The 23,617-nt window shown below is 34.9% G+C and overlaps 1 protein-coding gene across 2 annotated transcripts in view; it reads right to left on the bottom strand.

The window, feature by feature from the left end:
• The window catches only part of SLCO1C1 (solute carrier organic anion transporter family member 1C1), a 56,888-nt gene that overhangs the window by 11,357 nt on the left and 21,914 nt on the right, over positions 1 to 23,617 (bottom strand). For both annotated transcript variants that reach the window (XM_002798488.4, XM_077953147.1), the window contains exons 9-13: positions 19,688 to 19,933; positions 18,534 to 18,698; positions 8,707 to 8,902; positions 4,709 to 4,874; positions 1,461 to 1,645 (exon numbers count right to left, since the gene is read on the bottom strand). In XM_002798488.4, coding sequence (XP_002798534.1) covers positions 1,461 to 1,645; positions 4,709 to 4,874; positions 8,707 to 8,902; positions 18,534 to 18,698; positions 19,688 to 19,933 — 958 coding nt within the window. The remainder of the gene's footprint in view (positions 1 to 1,460; positions 1,646 to 4,708; positions 4,875 to 8,706; positions 8,903 to 18,533; positions 18,699 to 19,687; positions 19,934 to 23,617) is intronic.

The raw sequence follows: 23,617 nt of genomic DNA, 5'->3' as shown, positions 1-23,617 counted from the left end.
GGAAAAAAATTAGTATTCATCCATCTCATAAATATATAGAAACATTTGCAAAGCTAAAGCTAGCTCAATTAGGTTGAAAATATTATAACTGAGGCTCCTGTTTTCAAAACTATTTACAATTTGGAGTCATATAATTTTTACAGGTGTATGATAGCATAATCAGTAAAAAAAATTCGAGCACAAATTCTGCTTTAATATAGGAAAAACGTTATAGGGAATTTGAATGGAGATATAAATACAGGAACAAGGAAATATGTAATGCTTGTCACTGTTAAAGTAGTTATACAATTCTCACTCAGGTGATGTTGGTTAACAAATCACTATGTTTTAGATCCCATTAATTACGTTAGAAAGTGACTTACATTTAAAACCGTTATTTTTAAAATAGAAATATTTATAATATGCCAGAAATCAATTTAGTTACTATTTAAACTTATGATAAAGATTTTATGTGTCAAATTATAAATATGCAAGAAGCTACATACTTTTACAAATTTTTTTAGGGTTTTATAAGCAAAAATGGTTGAAGTCATTGATATGGTCTGGCTCTGTGTTCCCACCCAAATCTCATCTTGAATTGCAATCCAAATTTTAATCCCCGCATGTTGGGAGAGGGACCTCTTTGGAGGTGATTGGCTCATGGGTGTGGCTCCCCCATGATGTTCTTGTGATAGTGAGTTCTCACAAGATCTGATGGTGTTGTAAGAGGTTCTTCCCTCTTCACTCTGTACTTCTCTCTCCTGTGCCTTGTGAGGAAGGACTTGTTTCCCCTCCCCTGACTATTGTAAGTTTCCTAAGGCCTCTCCAGCCATGCGGAACTGTGAGACAATTAAACCTCTTTCCTTTACAAATTACCCCATCTCAGGTATTTCTTTCCTTTATAAATTACCCCATCTCAGGTATTTCTTTCTATCAGTGTGAAAATGTAATAATACAGTCATTAACATCATGGATTAGAAGCCTCAATTTACCCAAAAGCCATGAAATCCCCCACAGATAATTCCAGTCATGGCAAAAATAATCAGATAAAGCAATATATATAATAAATCCTAATATTATTGTATTAGATGAGCCTTAAAATATTTTATAAATTGTATTTCCCATGATTTGGTGAAACTATATTTAATCTAAAATGCATGTTACCTATGCTAATTAATATTATCACCAGCGTTAGAAGTTGGATACTACATTTATTAAGCAATTCTAGTGATGTAGGCACTAACATTGCCTCCTAGACCAATAGTTTGCAAACATTTTTAACTAAGAAAACTTCTATTCAGCCACATTTTTGTATAAATACCCAAAGTGCAATAACATATAAAAGTGAAACAAGGATATGGGACAAGTTTCTTGAAAAAAACTAAGAGGAATCATAACAATTCCACAGAAAAAAATTTAAATCATTGCTCGAGATGATTGTGTCTTATATTAAAGTTAGAATAGGGAGAATCAGTACTCACCTCAGAAGTAATATGTATCCAGGTATGCCACCTAGGGATAAAGTATAGGATGTGATGACTGAAATTACAAGGAAATACAGAAACATTTGGGGACATCCATTGTCTTTCTGACATCTTCCCACTATGCCTGAGGAATTTCCGGATTTAGAAGCTGCAATTCCCACACATGTGCAGTTGTAAAATATCTGTAACACAATAGGGAAAAGTCCAATTATTTCAGTAACATTTAAATAAAATTAAAGATAGTCACTATAAAAATTTTTACAGCACCATAGCCATGCATTACATAAACAATGAGGAAATATTCTTTTATTTTTCTGTTTTAGAGTATATTGAGCAAAGCAAAATCTATACAGATACAACATTTCATTATCTAAATAGCAGATGGTTGATCTACAAACTACTAATCCTATACAACAATCTCAAAGCAAATCCTGCCTAATCTAACCATACCTTACCTCCTTCACTACCACTTCCAATTCTAAGTAATCATTATTTCTTGCCTAGATTGTTACAATGCTCCCTTTATGCTCAACTCGTTTCCACTCTTACCTAGCTAGAATCTGTTTTCCACCCAGTAAGCAAAGTGAACCTTTAAACATGACAGTCAGACTGCATCAATACCCTCAACCTGCCAGTGGTTTCTCATTATACTTGCATGAAACCCCACATCCTTATAACAGTTTACACTTTCTCCATCATGTAGCACCTGCATGCCACTCTAATCTCTTCATTCAGTGATCTTCCCTCTCTTCTTTTGTGTCAGCCACACACGTGACCCTTGCAAAGGCCCCATTTTGCCCTTTCCAAACTTCCCCTCAAACCTGGCAAGTTTATCCATGCCTCATGGCCCTGCTATTTTCTCTGCCCAGGTAGCTCTTCTCCTTGGTGATTACACAGCTGGCATCCATACCTTAGTTCTCTTTACAGAGGTTTTAATAGAGAACTTCCATGACTACCCATTAAAAAAAAAAAACAAACTCCCATCTCTCCTTTTTCTTATTCTAATTTACGTCTTTTTTTTTACAGGGCTTCTTGCTGCCTATCAGGATATCCTATATTTACTTATTTTTAAAATATACTTTCCCAACAGAATGTAACCTCTATGAAAGCAGAAACTGCTGCTTTGTTATTACGCAACCAGGGAATGGAATAGGCTCTCATCTTAGGCATTTGACAAAACTTGGTTAAGTAAATGGGCACAATTTGAGGATATGACATAATTTACAGTGGCTGTGAGAAAAAAATGATTCTGGTGAATAAAACTAAACTAAATTTGGACTGAAGAGAGACAATTTGTATAACCCAATAGTTTATTATTGAGTAAACTCAATAGTTTATTTCTGTAAATTTTATTTATGAATGTGTAATATAATGTTATCATTTTAATCACAAAAGAGTTTGTGAGTTTTTAGACAATAAATAAAGCGGGAATTTCCTTTTCTAAAATAGTAGTAATATAGATTTTTTGTAATGTCAAGTTGAAACCTTTGAATCTTAATTCTGGTTGCCCACTAGGTAGATGAGTTAAGCAAGTCCTTTGTATCTCAGTGCCTCAGTTCTCATATGAAGAAAATACTGAAAATAATGCAAATTATTTTAGGACCATGAGATTTGAATGTAATTTTGTTCTTAGAACACCAATCTTTAGCCCTTCCTTATAATGTCTTTTATAAATGGTAGCTCTCATTATGAAAAGCCTTCATGCAGCTGTGAGCAAAAATAACAGTAGCTGAAAGAAAAATAACAAAGAAAGAAAGCAAAGACAGGAAGAAAAGAGAAGCATGAAAACGTATTTCAGATGAGTAGGTAGTCTTATTCATCGTTGCTAGAAACCAATCCTTTCTGCTCTAAATAAGTCAAAATAATAATACAATGAACAGAGTCAATCAACAAACATAGCTATATATCTGTGGATATACAGCCTAAGCATTCATATCTAATATGTAAATAAATGAAATATATGTGTGGTCTAATTTTCTGCCCTCTAGGATTGTCAAATAAAGGCATATGTAAATAAATGAAATATATGTGTGGTCTAATTTTCTGCCCTCTAGGATTGTCAAATAAAGGCATATGTAAATAAATGAAATAGGATTTGTAAATACATGAAATATATGTATGGTCTAATTTTCTGCCCTCTAGGATTGTCAAATAAAGGCAAATTTAATCAGTCACAAATAGGAAGCAGTCTCAAAGAGCAAGGATAAGGAAAAGTCTGGGACAAGAATGGAAAGGTGTGCTTAGAAGAATGAATCTGTTAACGATTTAAGTACTTTATATCCCTCACAATTGCTGTCTGCTAAGGATTGAATATTTGTCCAAAGTTCGTATGTTGAAATCCTAACCTTCAATGTGATGGTATTTGGAGTACAGCATTTAGGAGGTAATTAGTTCATGAAGGTGGAGTCCTCATGAATGTGATTTTAGTGCCCTTATAGAAAGAGACAGGAGACCTGTCTCTCCCTGCCTGCTCTCTGCCATGTCAGGATAGAAGGTGAAGATGGCCATCTACAAACCAGAAAGCGGGTCCTCGCCAGGCACCATATCTGCTGGCACCTTGATCTTGGGCTTCCCATCATCCAGAACTATGAGAAATAAATGTTTGAAGCCACCCATTCTATGGTATATTTGTCATAGCAGCCTGGACTGACTAAAACAGATTCCTACCTATATTTCCTACCTCTTCTCCCTCTTCTGCCCTATGGAAACCCTCCATTCCAGCCCACCTGCCCTTTCATTATTATACAAATTGGCTTGATTTTCCAAACAAAGTTGTCCTAGAACCATCAATCTCCTCATAATCAGATCCCTGACCCCAAGGTCTAGAATCTCTGGACCTAAGCCTCCTAATACTGGCATCTATTTGTCCATCCCCTAAAACCTCCAAGGACCACTGGTCTTGGGGTCAGAAGACAGGGATCTGAAAGCGTATCTTATTATATGATCATATGACAGACATTCTCATTCAGGGCTAACACTTCTTAAAAGCAAAATGAGAGAAATAGACTACATAATTACAAAAGTTCTTCCACCCTATTTCGTGACTCTAATCCTCACTCACTCCAACTTTTTCAGCAACTCCAGTACTACTAGGAATAGTTATAACATTTTCTTTTTCTATAAAAGGACCAGGCAGCAGAGGGGTAAGCCTCCCACTAGTAGTGGTCTGCTGTGAGCCCCCATAGAGTTTTGTTGTTTATATTGTACCAGGACCATCGCCATAAACTTGAGAGGTGATTTCTTACAATATTTTTTCCACTCCTGTTGGAGGTTTGACAACCAGCAAGACAAGCTGATACATATGTGATTCCATTTTCACCACACATGGGTTCCCATTTTGTCTCTGAACATTTGCATCTTGAGTTGCAATCTGAAAAGAGAGCTCGTTCATGATAAGAGACAGGTTTGGTTCTGGAAAGAAATATAACAATATAAAATATTACCTCTTGGCAGGTAGCACCCGAATATTTTCAAAAAAATCAATGTTCTTGAGTGATATAAATGATACTACCAACAAAATTTGCCTTTTAGAAACACAGTTGTCATCAGAAATGCCAGCTTCTGGTCATGAAATATAAGTTTACTAATAAAAAACTTTATTTTGAAAGTTATCTTTAGAGGTTTACAAATTCACATGATGTCCAATTCTTAGCTTATAGGTTTCAGTCTACTGCCCCTAGGATCGTCTAATATATTTCTGTGCAAAGGTGTACAAAAATAGCTAACAAGGTAGAAGAGTAAACTTTTAGAGCAATTTATGACATTACTTAAATGCATCACAGGTGTGTGTGTGTGTGTGTGTGTGTGCGCAAATTTCATTCAGAATTGTTGTCTAAGTGTGAGTGAAATGGCTGTTGCTAATGGTCCAGTAAAAGCAAAAATAGCCAATCAGTTATCAGTTAATTCTCTTTCGGTGTTTGCAGGAGTTACATGCCCTCTTGCATATGTGTTACCAATAAGTGCATTCCCAGTTCATTCAACCTTTCTCCCGTGTATCCTACCAGTGTGTAGTGCTCTTTCTTAGCTGATAGCATCCTTTCTTGCTCAAATTCACAAGTAAGTTCAATGACTTACACATTTATTTGTTCATAAAATTTTACTGGAAGCCTAATAAGTGCTAGCTCTGGGAGAATAGGAGATAGTTACAAATATTAATGAGACAAAATTTGTCCCCCTTCAATGGACTTTTTTGAGTTATTACACAAAATTTTGATTGCATTCTTTCTTTTCTCCTTCATTTTTTTTTGTTCTCTGCCATTTGCTCTTATATTTACCCTTCATCTCTCCCAGTATTCTCTCTCCCTCACTTTTTTTTTCTGTCACATGAATGGCCTAATTCTTCTGCTTTTATCCTTTTTATTATTCATATCCCTCTATTCTTCTCAAAGGGAACTTTTGCAATGGTAAGTCATTTCTATCTGCACCATATATGCCATTCACTGGTCCTCCATACTTCATTCTTTCTGTTCCTTATTTTCAAATGTGTTTATTTATTTGTTTATTCCTCCTCTTCCCCCCCCCCATTTAAAAAAAAAATATTTGAGGAGCTTAAACAAACAAGAAATACACTGAAATATACAATCAACAGAGGTAGGAACTACTTTTTTATTCACTCCTATATCTCCAGAACCAAGAATAATTCCTGTCACACAGCTAGCTAAGAAACAAAACTTCTAGTAAGTTAGTCAATAAAAAAAAAAAGATACTTTATTTTGGAGAGAGAAATTAATCACTTGGGATTCTGCCTCTGAGAAGTATTGTCATTAATGATGGCAACCATAATTTCTTAATCAATATAATACTCCGTCTAGTAGAGCTGGTATGATGAATTTTGTCACCTCAAAAGTACAAACCAAAGACCTCTGAGATGTCTCCAAATAGTGTGAAAGGGTACTGCACTAGGCCTTCCGAGATGTGCTATAGGAATGTTTAATCCTATTCCCTTCCATAAAATTTTAATTGTTAACTGAGACTGTTTGTAATATCTGAAAGTATAAAACTTGCTCAAATTCACACTGCTTGCTAGTAACAAACCTGGAAACAGAATCCTGCAAGCCCTCTTGATTGTAAATTCCTATGTCACATCAGAGTTATCCTTGTTATTGCAGAAGAGAGATTTCCTCCATTATCATATCTAAGGCTTGTCTTCAGTTTTCCTATTGAATATCCAGCTCAAGACAGCATTTGGAATAATGCAACATGGAAAAACCCATGGGAACCATTTTATATTTTATAAAGAAAAATATTTTATATTATTGAGAGTAAGTTTAATTTATCACCAGGAGCAGGAATCAACAACATACATGTTTTCTGAAGGATGTGCTGACAGTAGATTTGTAATTTAGAATTTTAATTATAAGAAGAGTTTTGACAAATATGCCAGAATGTTTATACCCAAATGAGATTTTCTTTCAAAATAGTTATTTTGAAAGATGAGAGCTTTTCCTTAAAGGTTAAATCTTTGCCCTTGTTAAGAATATTCTCAAAAATATACAAAGAAATTTCAAAAGAAGAGCCTTAGAATGTTTTAAACAACAATAGCATTACTGCAATAGTTATAGTCTTTCAAAGTGACTGCTTTGAAGAGACTAGTACTCACTCAATGTAAATGTTACCTTTTGTTTCTTTAAAATATTTAATCTTTGATTATGCGGGAATACTTTTAATGGGAATCTCAAAGTTTACTTTTGTTGTCTGCTTTGTGTTTACTTTTGGCTTAGAAATTATAATGTAGAAAGAACGTTCTACTTTGAGTCGTGCCTGTGTTCAAGTCCCAGATCCATGCAGTTGCCTTTAAACAAGGATAACAAAACTAACCTCATCAAGGTGTTCTGAGGATAGAAATGAGATCATGAAAGTTAAGGTGTTTTGGAAATCACAAACTATAAAGTCCTCAACAACTGTCCCTCTACTGTGAGGATTTCTGGGACAGTTAAAGATGGCGCTGGGCTTCTGCTGTCTCCAAATGGAAGAATCTTCTTCCATTTCATGGTTACAACTAACATTCTTAATCTGCATCACTGACTTTCACTAAGGCAGCACTACACTCAGCTGAGTCTAACAATGTGGCTGTGATAACTCCCAGAAGCCATAACTTATGAACTTTGCATTAACCAATTTTCCTGAACATTGTAGACGGCCAAAACTATAACAGGTGCTCATTTAGCAGCAGGTGAAACCAGGTTAATAAAGGTGATGGAAGTTGGAACATAGAGACAAGACAGATAAGCAGTGAAGCAAGAGTAGGAAGGGAGATGGACAGCAGGCTGTAAGCAAGAAGCCACAGAATAGGCAGGAAACAGAATATAGTGTCAGGAGTGTTTGCCTTTGAGCCACAGGCAGAGTTTCAGGTGGCTAGGCAGATACACTTGGAGAGGCCTTCGTGGCACAGGATGGAGGCTTGATATTTTTTTAGAAAACAAATAATGCATATATAGGTGAAATGATGAAGAGAGTTACCTCTGGAAACTCATGTTAAGTGGTAGAGTGATGGGAAAGACTCTCAATGGGCAAGGACAATATAGTCCCTACAAGATCCAACCTTGTATTGAGAGAGACTCTGGAAACCAAGCAATGTAATCACCCACCTCATACAAGATGACAGGCCTGAGGGCATCACTAAATATTCTCCTGACCAATTGCAAGACTCTCAGCTAAAGAGAACTTTTATGGGGAGCACTGGGTTGAAGGACAGACACTCTTTCCTGAAACTTTACATGATTCAAGCACAACAGCAACTATGGAGGATTGCAAAGAGGTAACTCCAGTTCCTCAGATATCCAAAGGAGAAAAAAACTATTGTTTCCATGAATGGCACATTTATTTTGTGTCAGGCAAGTAGTATTCACTTTCATGTATGTTAGCTTGCTTAAACCCTACAAAGGTTTAAAAGGTAGTTATTCTGTTTTTAAGATGGGAAAATTGAAATTGGATTAGTTTAAACCATATGTACATCATTTCATTAAGAATAGACAGAGGCATGATTCAAGGTTTGTATTTCCACTATCATGTTTTTCTAAATTAATCAGGTTGGTTCTCTAGTGTAAAATACGGGTTTAACAATTTTTGTATTTCTCTAAAATCAAAGGAGATGACAAATTCTGGTGACAATAACAGATTCTAAATATTGTCAGTTATTCCATAGTTGTGATGTTTAAAAATCAAATTCCTTTTTGCAGCTCCACCAATAATTGATTTAGTTAAACAAACCAATATCCTCAAACTATTTAATGAGGGAACATACCCTTGGTAGGAGACAGTTAGTCCTGCCACATCAGAATTTTCACAGCCCAGTGCAAACAGGGAAAGGAATAGGAGGTAACCAAAGACAGATGATCCCAAGTAGAGTTTTGCAGCTCCACACACACTGATTCTGAATTTTTTCATAGCTATCCCCCCAGAGAATATTCCAAGGGCCACTGCTGGAATGTTGATGAGCCCTGAGAAATGAGAAAAATATATCATTTGTGAATCTCTAAAAAAGATCTGAGTGCACTAACACAAACTTTCTAAACATTATTTTGTCACTTTAAATTATAGAAATATTCAGTCACTATCATCTACTGACATATACAAAGGGTGTATGATGAGTGTCTAGGTTATAGATTAATGGTGGTACAACTGTACAGTGTCAGGTTCTGTCTAGCACAATGTCTAGCACAGAGTATTAAATTAATAAATACCAAATGAATCAATACATCTTTCTGGTCTTTCTGGTCCAATTCCAGCATTAACAAGCACAATTAGGTGCTCATTAATGTTCTTTAACATTGTATATAAAAAATAACAGGCACATAGAATATAGAAAACTTTTTTTTTTTAAGTCTTGGTTTCTATTTTCTGCCTCCCACCCTGGCAAAATTTGTTTTTGTTGAGCCATCTTCTTAGCTTTGAGTGTGGTATCCTTCCTAATAACAACCACTACCACCTATATTTATTTGCTTATAATGTACCAGCCACTGAACTGAGCATTTGATATGTTAACATTATCACATTGAATTTTCACCACAACCTTAAGAGTAGGCATATTATTAGCTTCACTTCAGAGAGCTATTTGTTCACAGTCACAGTTAGTAAGTGGGCAAAGCAGCTTTGAATGCAGAGAGTCTGATGTCAAGTCCTACGCTTTCAATCACTGCTATGTTGCCTCTCCTTCAGGGGTTTGGGAAATAGTATCCTTGATAAATAGATGTATGTTATCTTTTTTGATAGATGTGCAACCTCACTAGTAATCTAATAACTGTGAGCTGTAAACAATACTAGGAAGAGGTTCAACTTAGTAGTTAAGAGCTTAGACTCTGGAATCCCAGCTGCCTGGGTTTAGATCTCAGTTCCACTGCTGAATAGCTGTGCAACTGCAGGTAATTCTTTGAATGTCTCTAAACCTGTCTCCTCACCTACAATTTGGAGGTAATAATAGCATTGTAGAGGTAACTAAATTCCATTATTTATGAAGAGTTATCAGCACAACGTTTAGCACAAAAATATCATGCAATTAATTTCTATCCATTCGATTTACGAAGATGAAAATATTGGAGGTGGGGTGGGGAATGGAACCCTTGTATTGCAAAAGACTTGGGAAAAGAGGCACTTTGGTGCCATATGTTGGATTATAAATGGTGTAACTCTAAAGAAGAACAATCTGGCACTCAACAATAAATAAATTCTCTGCTAATTAGAATTTATTTCTCATATTGTCTACCTATCAGTCATTGATGTCCATGTTTTCTCGAGGTTTTGAGATAATCCATCTCTTTCAAATAATGAAAGGGCTAAAGTTTGCATGTACTCTAGTCAACAGATAAGGTTCAAAGACAAAATCAGCATTTGCTGTAGTAAAAAATAATCTCAAGAACACAAGTCTGACTTACAACCCAATGTGAAATTGTAAAATAAAAATGAAAATACTGACATCTAGTGATAATGACATGCAAATTTTCTTCTTTCTTTCTCTTTTTTTTTTTTTGTTCTTTTTAAGTTTATATATTTAGTTTCTTAACAAAACATCATAGAACCCCAAATATCAACATACAATGGTCTTTGGCTTGCTATTACATTATTTAAAAAAATATATTGTGGGAGATCAGTCAGAGTGGCAGAAGAAATTATAAGAATAGAAAGAAGCAGACCCTCTTGGAAGACCTAGCGTGGTTTGCATAACTTCAGATAGTTTGGCTGAAGGCAGCCAGATTCTCTTTTCAGGAACCAGATAGCTTAGCGTGCAGATACAAAGGAATATAGGGGAGTTTATCTAAATAGCTTATTTACTCATGTGATCCTAAAATCAACCTTTGATCGCAGGCAGGATGGCCATCTCCGGGGTGGGGGGCAACCAGGTTAATTACCCACAGGTGTGTTGACTCAAAGCCTTTGCCAATTAAATCTGTACTAAACAAATGCAAGCATTACCAGCTTGGAGGGGCAGCAAACTCTCTTGGGCCCGTAGTGCTGGCAGCCCCCTGGCCCACTGTTATAGTGATTATCTGTGTCTGAGTACGTGTCTCAGCTGTCATGCAGCTGGGGACTGCAGGACAGAGCCCCGCAAAATATTTCTAACATGCACAGATGATAACAAAGGGACATTTTGATTCATCTGTTTTTATTTGACCATAGGTTGTATAAGTTAACATTTAAATTATCATATTAGAAATCAGCCCACCTTAAAGGGGGCATGATCATGAAGTTAGCGAAATGAAAAAGAGAAGAAATGCTAACTTTTGCTTTTCCATCTGAACTGAAGTTCCTGGGTATGGTAAGCAGCAGAGATGAAAATCTGGAAACCTGAACAGCCAAAAGTCAACTTAGAGGCACCTGATTACTATTTTAAAAACAATGAATAGATTATAGAAAATATATCAACAAACCCAGTTATTTAGGGCCCAATTAATTAATGTTAATGTTTTCTCCTAAATTTTCTGATTTTTTAAAATGTGGAAGTAGATAAAATTAGTTTTCCCTTTGTTTCAGGTTTCATCTTCCTTCTCCCGAAGTAAGTGCTGCTATGAATTTGATATATATCCTTGAAGTGCCTACTTTTACACACACATATACATGCAATGAATATATAAAACATAGTACCTAACAATGAATGCCTTCCACAAAGCCAAAGCTGACACAAACAACAGAGTCCTACATTTTCACTCTCAATTCCATCTCCAAATTGGTTTATGAAAAAAGTATCTTCTGAAAACCAAACTCCGAACTGAAACCTTCAGAGCATCTTTCTAGCATTTTATTTTATTTTGTAAGGTACCAATTGAATCTGGTACTTAAGGAGTAATAACACAAGGTGTAGCCTTGTCTGTAGCTATGTGCCATGTTGGATTCCATTGACATCCCCCACCCCCAGCAGCCTAGAATAGCCTGAGAACTGAAATGAGATAATCCTGGGGACATCTGCACCCTCAGTATAAATTATTAAAAATCAGGAATATCCTTTCCTGATTTACCTCTTTTTGGTGAACAGTGTTTCCTTGAAACTTCCAGAATATTTCTTGACTCCAGATCCTTTCGCACAAGATATTTGCTTTGATAAAAACCTCTACCCTCTTTCTCACATTTTCATCTTTTAATACTTTCTTATCCTTTTCTCTTGATTCAGGTATCATCATCTTCTGCTTGAGAATTCTTCCTGGCTCCAAGATTAGGTTTGTTCTCCCAGAGTACTCTGAGCTTCCCCCAAGTAGAGTTCCTCCTCACAGGTTCCACCAGTCATATGGGGCTTCCAGGGGACACATTTGGCACCAGGACTCACAACTTGGTCATCAGAACCTCATTTTCTCACTCATCAGGTGTTCCTTATGCAGGGGCCCAGAGGCAGCAGACTTGATGCTTTAACAATTACCTGCTAGTTTTTTCAATTCATGTATCCCAACCTCCAACCAAACCCTCAAAGAAAGAACGGTGAATTGAATTGAATCCCATGTTCTTCAACGGTTTCCAATAAAATGTGCTAAATGAATAAACCTTAGTGTATTAATTTATAGCACTTCTCCTGATATCTTACTCTCCTATTTCAAGATAACTAAATTATAATACAATTCCAAAAAATATTAGTACATTTCAAATATAATGTTGGTTTGATTCTCCCTTTCAAATTTCACAGGATGTATTAAGTTGTCCATGGTGGGTCAAGTTGATGACAAATTTCCTTTACATCATATAAGATGTGTTTCTTCCCTCCCCAGGCTTCTCTTTCATTTTAGGTATTTTTAAATCATTTAGTGAGATAGAAATTAAACTTTGATTTATTCTCCACCCACATCATAAAATGTGTTGATCTAAAAATTTTTACCATCTACCATCAAGGAAGTATTCCAAATGGAAATATTGATTTACACTAGTGTCTGAAATTTGTTTCAATTTATTTTCTGTGTTTTCTTTTGAATTCAACATGCATATTTACCCAAATATCAGAAAAACTTAGAGAAATTTAAAAGCGCATTTATTATTATATTGTTATATTTTATTACATAATTATTAGTGTTTTAGCACGCTCATCAGGTTAAAGATCTTATTCCTTGAGACTGATGTAAAAAGGAGTTATAAGGGATATGTAAAATGTTTGACTAGATTATAGTAGACTAGGAATTAGAAACTTTGATTTCCATACCGATGCCTTGGATTGAAATAGTTATGAGTTATAATAATAGTACTTGGAGATGTTTTAGAATTTTTCTCCTAGTAAACTTGATGTTATATCCTGGACTTTCACAAGAATAATAATAATGTTCTTTATAAGCAACTGTCCTTCAAATAATTATCTTAATTTTTTCTTAATTGTCTGTGTAACACCTCCAAAAATTGACAGTGATAATCATTGTCATAAATGATAGTTGATATATCTTGTCTACTAGAGGTCTACAAAAGGCATTCTAAGAAATTAAGCAAAAATTACTAAATTATTACAGTCTCTGTATTGAGAAGGAAAAGATAAGATCATTTGTATGTAACTTAATATTTATAGGAGAAGCTTAAATTGAAATAAAGCCACACACCTACAACCATTTCATCTTCAATAACGCTGACAAAAACAAGAAATGGAAAAAGGACTCTGTGTTCAATAAATGGTACTGTGATAACTGGCTAGTCATATGCAAAAGAATGAAACTGGACCCCTTCTTATCATCATATATAAAAATTAACTCAACATGGATTAAAGACTTATGGGTAAGAATCTAAACTATAAAAATCCTGAAGAAAGCCTAGTAAATACCCTTCTCAGTATCACACTTGGCAAACAATTTATGTCTTTGTCCTCAAAAGCAACTGCAACAAAACCAAAAATTGGTAAGTTAATTAAACTAAAGAGCTTGCACAGCAAGAGACACCATCAAGGAAGTAAACAGAAATTCTACAGAATGGGAGAAAATATTCATGAACTATGCATTTGATGAAGATCTAATATCCAGACTTAAAACAACAAGAAAATAGCATATAACTCAATTAAGAAATAGACAACGGACAAGTACAGACACTTCACAAAAGAAAACATGTAGCTGGGTGTGGTGGCTCATGCCTGTAATCCCAGCACTTTGGTGAGTCGAGGCGGGCGGATCATGAGGTCAGGAGATTGACACCATCCTGGCTAACACGGTGAAACCCCGTCTCTACTAAAAATACAAAAAATCAGCCGGGCGTGGTGGCGGGCACCTGTAGTCCCAGCTACTCGGGAGGCTGAGGCAGGAGAATGGTGTGAGCCCGGGAGTCGGAGCTTGCAATGAGCTGAGATCGGGCCACTGCACTCCAGCCTGAGCAATAAAGAGAGAGAGACTCCGTCTCAAAAACAAACAAACAAACAAACCCAAAAACAAACAAACAAACAAACAAAAAAACATTTAAGCAGCCAACAGAGATATGAAGAAATGCTCTCAGAAATAATCATCACAGAAGTGCAAATAAAAACCACAATGAGAAACCATCTCACACCAGTCAAAATGGCTTTTGTTAAAAAGTCAAAAAATAACAGATGTTGGTGAGGCTGAGGACAAAAGGGAATACTTGCACAATTTTTGGTGGGAATGTAAATCAGTCCACTATTTTGGAGAGCAGTTTGGATATTTCTCAAATAACTAAGAGTTGAACTAACATTTGACCTAGCAATCCATCAGTGGGTATAAGTCGAAAAGCAAATAAAGTATTCTATCAAAAGGACACATGCACCCATATGTTCATCACAGCTCTATTCACAAGAACAAAAATGTGGGATCAGTCACCCATCAACAATGGATTGAATAAAGAAAATGTGGTACATATACACCACGGAATATTATGCAATCATAGAAAGAATGAAATCATGCCCTTTGCAGCAACACAGATGGAGCTGGAGGCCATTATCCTAAGTGAACTAACTCAGAAACAGAAAACCAAATACTACATGTTCTCACATATCAATGGGAGCTAAATATTGAACACACATGGACATAAAGTTGGGAACAATAGACACTGGGAACTACTAGAGAGGGAAAGAAAGGAGAAGAGAAAGATTGAAAAGTTACCCATGCTCACTACCTGGGCGACAGGTTCAGTCATACCCTAAACCTCAGCATTATGCAATATAGCTTTGTAACAAACCTGCACTGTACATGTACTCCCTATTCCAAAATGAAAGTTGAAAAATAAAAATAAATAAATAAATGACAAAAGAAAAAATGCAAATCTAGCTGTCTATCCAAATGTCTTCCATTAAAAATCTTTTAAAAATTCCACAAACTTTAAAAAGCCAAATCATTTCACAATATGCTTTCCAGCCTTTGAATTTAAATTTTATTGTCATTTATTTTCCTTTAATATTTTTTCTACAAAGTTAAAGTAATTAGCTTGAGAAAAAATGCTGTCTCTAAACTTTAGAAAGAATGTGGCTAACATTTAAAAACATGTACAGCAAGGCTAAGTTGTCGTTGTAACTGCTGGCCCTTGAACATGTCAGGAGATTTCTGTTTATTCTCCCCTCCATGGTATGTCAAATGTCTTCTCTCAAAGAAGTAAGGAAGTATGCTTCTTTGTGTCTGTCTCATATTTTATTGCAGGAAGATCATTATTCCATAGCTCAAGTTAAAAAAAAAATTAAGAAAAAAAGAGAAAGTTTGAAGAAGAAAGACAGAAATAATATTTATTGAATGAGAGATATATGCATTTACCATGCATTTTATCTGTATACTTTCATCTTTATTTCAACCTAGTGATATATTCATTTTCACCATTGTACAAATATAATCAAAGTAAGAGTGAGAGGATATTGAATAATTGGTCCGCTTACCCTTAGTCGGCTGCACCCCATACTTACTAATGTGAAACCAAGATGATCTCAGGAACAATCCTAGCTATAATGATGTGAAATTGTTAAATACTATTACTTATCTCTCATAAAAGTATTTGAATTATCTGTAGACATGACATGTCAGAAACTTTGAAGAATAGAGTTTTAGGTAAATGCAAATTAAACCACCATGAAATACCACAACCCACCCATAAGAATGGTTACAAGGAAAAGAATTAACAATTCCAAGTGTTGATAAGGATATGGGGCAACTGGAATGCTCTTACATTTCTAATAGGAGTATAAATTTGCACAACTTCCTTGTGTTTTGGCAATATCTACTCTATTTAAACACATATTCTCCCTCTGACTTAGCAACTGCATTTAGCAATATAATATATATTATATATATTATATTATCTATTATAATACTATAAATAACTCTTAGCTAAAAGCAGAAAACAACACAAATGTGCATTGCACTTCAGGGTATAGCCATGAAAAATGAGCATAGTGGTCCACCAATAAACATGCGGAATGTTGTTTTCTGCTTTTAACTATTATAAATATATTATTTATAATAGCATTATTATTATACATTATAGTATATGTAATATACTATATGTAATACCATATATTATTACTATATTACTATACTATTACCATATATTTATATATTACATTATATATATTATATATAATATAATATAAATTATAATATAGTATATAATACTATCTTATTATATAGTGTAATATGCTATAATAAATTATAAATAATATTTTATATATTATATTAACATATTAAAATACATAATATTTTTATTTGTATTTTTTCACATTTATATTTAAAATACTATTATAAATAATAATTATATGATTTATAATACTATTATAAATAACTGTTATAAAAATAGCTATAATAATTATAAAAACAATTATAATAATTATTTTATATATTATATACAATAGTTATAGGTCATGTTGTATATATTTATTTTATATAATTTATTATTATATTTTATAACATATAATATATACAATATATAATTAATAAATATTACATAATTATATATATTACATGGTTTAAATATATATTTTATAATGTAATCATTTATAATACTATCATAAATTTATAATATAATCTATACATATACATATAAAATCATAATTTCTAATGCTATTATAAATGTATATATAATTTTCATAATATATAAAATTGTATATTATTTATATTATTATATTATATATTATAATATTATAAATAACTATTAGTTAAAAGCAGAAAACAACAGAAATGTCCATCAACTATAAAATGAATAAACAAACTGTGGTTTATTTATGTAATAGGATATGACATAGCATGAAAAAGAATATACCACTGCTATACACAAGAGAAAATAATCTCATAGATTTCACTTCAGTTGAAAAAAGCTAGACACAAAAGAGTATATAATATACCATTTAATTTATATGAATTTCAAAAACAGGCAAGGATGGTCTATGATAATATAGTTTAGGATAGTTATTAGCTTTGGGGAAAAGTATTGACTGGTAGGAGATTTAAGTTTTCTGGGGAGCTAAAATATTCTATATATTCTGAATGCTGGATGTGACACACACACACATATATATACACACACACACATATATATGTATCCATCTGAACTGTTTAAGGTCTGTAGACTTACTCTTGATAAGTTATATCTCAGTATACACATAAAAATGAAATAAAATAAAGTCTCTCTTAAACTTTAAATCCTCATCTATTCATGTTGAAATCAATATAAAGCATTGATTAGCATGCATGGGGTATTGGAGAAAAAAGCCACAAAATATTTCTTTAGTAATAAAATTAGTAATAAATAAGCCAATAAGAAATAAAATTAATTTGAACCAATTGATGTTAAAAGTAAAGATGTTCAGTGATGTAACCTTAACATCAAGAATTTTGGAGAAAAATCTTTTAAACTAAGAGTCAATTATATTAGCATGTGCTATGTGCCCATTACCAAGATTATCATAGAAAAATTATATCTCCTAAAATACATTTGGCTGTTGTTTTTTTTTTTTTTCTCCTTCCAGGTCTCTTTCAGAGGTAGAAATATAGAGTGATTTTTTACAATACTAAGAGAAAATTATTTTATACCACTGGAGTCTCTTATCATAAAGGAGTATGTCCCAAGAAACAAAATATTTTATGCCTTGAAATAGTAACATTAAATAATATCTTTGTGGATTAAAGAAATGAATCTAGATTTTTTTTAAATATCTAATTACTTCCACAGTGGTAGTCATCATGTATTTGTAGGTTCTGGTTTCTCTTCTTTCATTTCTTCATACTTTTCTATCTTTTTATTGACCATGTTGCTAGAAACACAACCCTTTGAACTAACCCAGTTGCCAGGAGTCAGAAAAGTTTTTTGACTGTGAAAATGCAAGCTTTGTTTTGGAATGAACATCTTTTAACCTATCTCATTGTCCATTTTATATAATCCTGGAAACTGTTCATGTAAAATGGTCACTGTTTTGAGGCTTTCACTACACTTAAAAGACAAATATCCAGTATTATTAACAAATTCCTCATAAAATGCATGTTTCATCTCTATGATATCACTTCAAGAACTGCGTGCTCTCTGGGTTACTTACCCACGGATGCGAATAATTCTTGCTACAAAATTATTGCTACTTTTTGAGCTCATCTAAAATGTCATAAATGACCTAAATCTTGGAACGATCTTCTCTAAGATTCCCGAGTTAATCAGGTACATCTAAGAGAGTCCCTCTGAGGAAGCATGAAAGGCAGATGAGCCTACCGATCACAAAGTTGGCCCTGGAGGATGACTGTCCATACTGCTGCTCAATGTACTTTGGTTTGTACGTCACCATGCCGAACAGAGAATTGAACTGAACAGTGCTTGTACATAAATAGAGGAAGTATACTGGATTTCCGAAAAGATTCTTCAGTGATGGAAGAAAATCTGTAAAACAAAAATAACAGACTAATTAAAGTTGCTGTCATGCATGGAAGAAGAGGTAGCTGTGGTGGCAGGACTTTCCATTGTCACAGAGTTTGGAAGTAGTCATAGTTTGGCGCACACATACATTATGTATAGTAAGCCACTGGCATGCATCAAGCCTGCGATCTGGCTAGGTTCAAATCCAGACATAGGCACTCATTTCTACAGACGTGCAGTATAGGTTATATTAAAAGGTAAGAGTCAGAAAAGAAGATTCCTCCAACTGATGTGGGCAAAAGATGAAAAGGATGAGAATACTCCCTCATCATCCAGCTGGGAGTCACAGGCAGGACATAAAGACCTTCACTTTTCTTGTCTCTATTCCTCAAACTTATCTTGTGGTCAAAGAGAAAGAAATATGAGAGTTATCTCCATTTAATATGTGAATTTTAGCATTGATCTTTTCTCTTTTTCCTGTTATGTAGACTACCAATTAGACATGTGAAGAATTTCTGCAAATGTAACTATTGCTTGAAGGGACATGAAGAGAGGCTCCTTATTTCCATGAAGGGGGTTCATTAGAACACTGGGTTTTTGCCTACAGAACACTCACCCCTCTGATCATTGGTGAGAGACATGCATTGATATACATCTCTCAAATGAATAGATCTTATCTGTAGAAAGGCTGCCAACCCTGAAGATTAAGCCTTTTATTTTCTGTATACACAGAGTTACAGGAAGCAGCAATCCTACAGACAACTGTAGGATCTAAACTGAGGAGATGTGAGAGGGTGCGGACATCAGCAGGAAAGGCTGTCAAGCCTTTGGTCTTTGGTCGTGTACTGCAATCAGTTGTTCAGTAATAAAGCTGACATCATTTTCCAGTTTTGCTTCTGATATGGTTTCTCAATTTTTTTAATACATGAAGGGAAGTGAAGGATATAATTTATAAATCTCCTTAAGTCCCAACAGAAAAATGAAAATACTTCAAAATCGAGAATTTTACTTACCTCTTGCCATTTCCATTATTTTTACATTTTCTCCCTGGGGTGTTTGGTAGTCTGTGTGATCATCTCTAATAAACTTGGATTTCTCAGAGGAAGAATTAGAATCCTCTCTACTTTGGGATCTTGGTAAACTCTTTGGTAAATACCAGAAAGGCACAGCTGCAAGAAGACTTATGATTCCTGCTATTAGATAGCCAAGCCACCAGGCTCCTACCCACTGGGGATCTTTTGGGGTAATGGTTATGTGATCTGAAAGACAGAGGAGATGGCTAAGTAATACAAACAGCAAAGCTAATATGTTAAAATAATCTACTTAAAAATAAATTATTGCAAAACTCTATAACATCATAAAAATACCTAATAATTCATCTATGCTATTTTTTTTTTTTTGATCTGGATATTATCACAGGCATACCTTGGAGATTTTGCAGGTTCAACTCCAGACCATCACAATGAAGTGAATCTCACAATACAGAGTCACATGAATTTTTTTGTTTCCCAGGGCATACAAAAGTTGTGTTTAATTATACTGTAGTCTACTAAGTATGCAATAGCATTATGTCTGAAAAATGTACATACCTTCATTTAAAATATTATTGCTAAAAAATGCTAATGATCATTTGAGCCTTCAGTGAGTAGCCATCTCAATGTTGATGGCTGCTGACTAAAGAGGGCAGTGGTTGTTGGAGGTTGAGATGACTGTGGCAATGTATGAATATAAGGAAATGATGAAGTTTGTCACATAGATCAACTCTTTCCTTCATGAAAGTTTTCTCTGTAGTATGCAATGCTATTTGATAGCATTTTACCCACAGTCAAACGTCTTTCAGAATTGGAGTCAGTCCTCTCAAACCCTGTCACTGCTTTATCAACTAAGTTTCTGTAATTTACTAAATCTTTTGTTGTCATTTCAGTAACGTACACAGCATCTTCATCAGGAGTGGATTCCACCTCAAGAAGCCATTCACTTTGCTCATCCACAAGAAGCAACCCCTCATCTGTTCAAGCTTTATCACGAGATTGTAGCAATTCAGTCACATCTTCAAGCTTCATTTCTAATTATAGTTGTCTTGCTATTTCTACCACATATGCACTTACTTTCTCCACTAAAGTGTTAAACACCTCAAAGTCATCCAGGAGGGTTGAAATCAATTACTCTCACACTCTTGCTAATGTGGATATTTTGACCTCCTCCTATGAATTACAAATGCTTTTAATGGCATCTAAAATGGTGAATCCTTTCCAGAAGTTTTTAAATTTAGTTTGTCTAGATTCATTAGAAATCACTATTGATTGTAGCTATAGCTTTGTGAAATATGTTTCTTAAATAATAAGACTTGAAAGTCAAAATTACTCCTTGATCCATGGGGTAGAAAATGGATGGTATGTTAGCAGCCATGAAAATATGTATCTATTTGTACAACTCTGTCAGAGCTCTTGGGTGGCTAGGCACATTGTCAATGAGCAGCAATATTTTGAAAGCAATCTTGTTTTTATTCTGAGCAGTAGATCTCAACAGTGGGCTTCAAATAGTTAGTAAACTATGCTACAAAAAGATGTGCTGTCATTCAGCACATTTTTATTGATCTAGTTGTAGAGCACAGGAAGTGTATGTGTAGGAATTTCAGAGTGTTAAATGAGCATTGGCTTCAACTTAAAGTCACCAGTGGCCTTAGCCCCCCAACAAGAGAATCACCCTGCCCTTTGAAGCTTTAAAGTCAGGATTGACTTCTCCCCTATGGCTGTGAAAGCCCTAGATGGCATCTTCTTCCAGTAGAAGCCTATTTCATCTAGGATGAAAATCTGTTATTTAGCATGGCCACTTTCATCAATAATCCTAGTTAAATATTCTGGGTAACTTTCTGCAGCTTCTCCACCAGCACTTGCTGTTTCACCTTGCACTTTTGTGTTACGGAGACAGCTTCTTTCCTAAAACCTCATGAACCTATCTCCGCCAGCTTCAAACTTTTCTTCTGCAGCTTCCTCATCTCTCTCAGCCTTCATAGAATTAAAGAGGGTTAGGCCTTGTTCTGAATTAGGTTTTGGCTTAAGGGAATGTTGTGGCTGGTTTAATCCTCTCTCCAGACTACTAAAACTTTATCTCAATAAGGCTGTTTCACTTTCTTATCCTTCATGTGTTTGCTGGAGTATCACTTTTGTAATTTCCTGCCAGAATTTACATTCACAACTTGGGTAACTGTTTGGTGCAAGAGGCCTAGATTTTTGTCTGTCTTGGCATTCAACATACCTTCCTCATTAAGCCTAATCTTTTCCAGTTTTTGTTTTAAAGTGAGAGACATGCAACTCTTCCTTTCACTTGAACACCTCCTAGAGGTCATTGTAGGGTTACTAATTGGCCTAATTTCAATATTATTGTGTCTCAGGGCATAGGGAAGTCCAAAAAGAGAGACAGGGGAATGGCCAGTGGAGCAGTCAGAACACATGCAACATTTATCAATTAAATTTGCTGTCTTATATGGGCACAATTGTGGTGCCCCAAAACAATTACAACAGTAACATCAAATATCACACATCACAGATCTCCATAACGGGTATGATGATGATGATGATGATGATGATAATAATAATAATAATAATAAAAAATAACAATAAAAGTTTGCGATAGTAGGAGAATTACCAAAATGTGACACGGAGACACAAAGTAAACACATGCTGTTGGAAAAATGGTGCCTATAGACTTGCTCAACACAGGGTTGCCACAAACCTTAAATTTACTTTATTGTATTTGCAAAATGCCATAAAGTAAAGCACAGTAAAACAAGCTATGTCTGTATTATCTCTGTTATTGAAGGAAAGAGAGTGCTTTTTGGAGCAAGATACTTTCTTTTGTTCATTAGATTAAAAATAAAGAGTCTAAATTCTGGAAGAGGCCTTATGATTTTCTTTTTTTCTTTTTTGAGACGGAGTCTCGCTCTGTCGCCCAGGCTGGAGTGCAGTGGCGCCATCTCCACTCACTGTAAGCTCCACCTCCCGGGTTCACACCATTCTCCTGGCTCAGCCTCCCGGGTAGCTGGGACTACAGGCGCCCGCCACCACGCCCGGCTAATTTTTTTGTATTTTTAGTAGAGATGGGGTTTCACCGTGTTAGCCAGGATGTTCTCGATCTCCTGACCTTGTGATCCGCCCGCCTCGGCCTCCCAAAGTGCTGGGATTACAGGCTTGAGCCACCGCGCCCGGCCTGCCTCATGATTTTCAAACCGTGCTCTCAGGTTCTGCAGAGAGACCCCTGGTAAAAGGAAGGCAACCCATGGGGAGAACTTTGAAGGCTCAAAACCTCATGTGGTGACTCCTCTATATCAGCACCACTTTCATTTGATGTGCATATTGAATATCTGTGTGAGATTTTACTCGAAGAGTTATGCCCTGCACCCTCCAGTCCAAACCCCGTGGAAACCTCTCACTATGATACTAAATTTGAGATTCATTCAAATCAGTGGAATATTTTTTAATAAATGGTGGTTAATACTACTTCAGAGCTATTCTGGATACGAAGCGGTATTTGTATGTGTAACCAAAACTTTAGTATTTTATTCGTCGTAAAAACTTTGTTTTTGAAATCATTTCTGATTTGCCTAAAAATAAGTATTGACAGGTTTTTGAATCAAAGCAAGTGGGTGTTGTTTTCTTCCTAGGCAAGAACCTAGAAAACATTTCATTATATTCTATCATAACATTCTGTGAGAACAAAATAAACACAGGTCCCTTGAGAAGTAGGCTCAACTGCCACTGAATTATACTGGATAAAATGCTTATACTAGGTTATTACTGCATGTGAATTGCTTCCCCTTAACAATTTTCCTCTGTGCTGCTCATTGCATCTATACTTTCTTGTCTTTAAAATCCATCAGTGGATTTTAAACTTTGTGAAGTCAAGGAACTCAACTGATTTGTTCAGAGCTGTAGAATAGCACC

Source organism: Macaca mulatta, chromosome 11 (genome assembly GCF_049350105.2).
Source record: "Macaca mulatta isolate MMU2019108-1 chromosome 11, T2T-MMU8v2.0, whole genome shotgun sequence".
NCBI lineage: Eukaryota > Metazoa > Chordata > Mammalia > Primates > Cercopithecidae > Macaca > Macaca mulatta.
The sequence above is the reverse complement of the archived record's forward strand: the minus strand, read 5'-3'. Positions and strand labels throughout refer to the sequence as shown.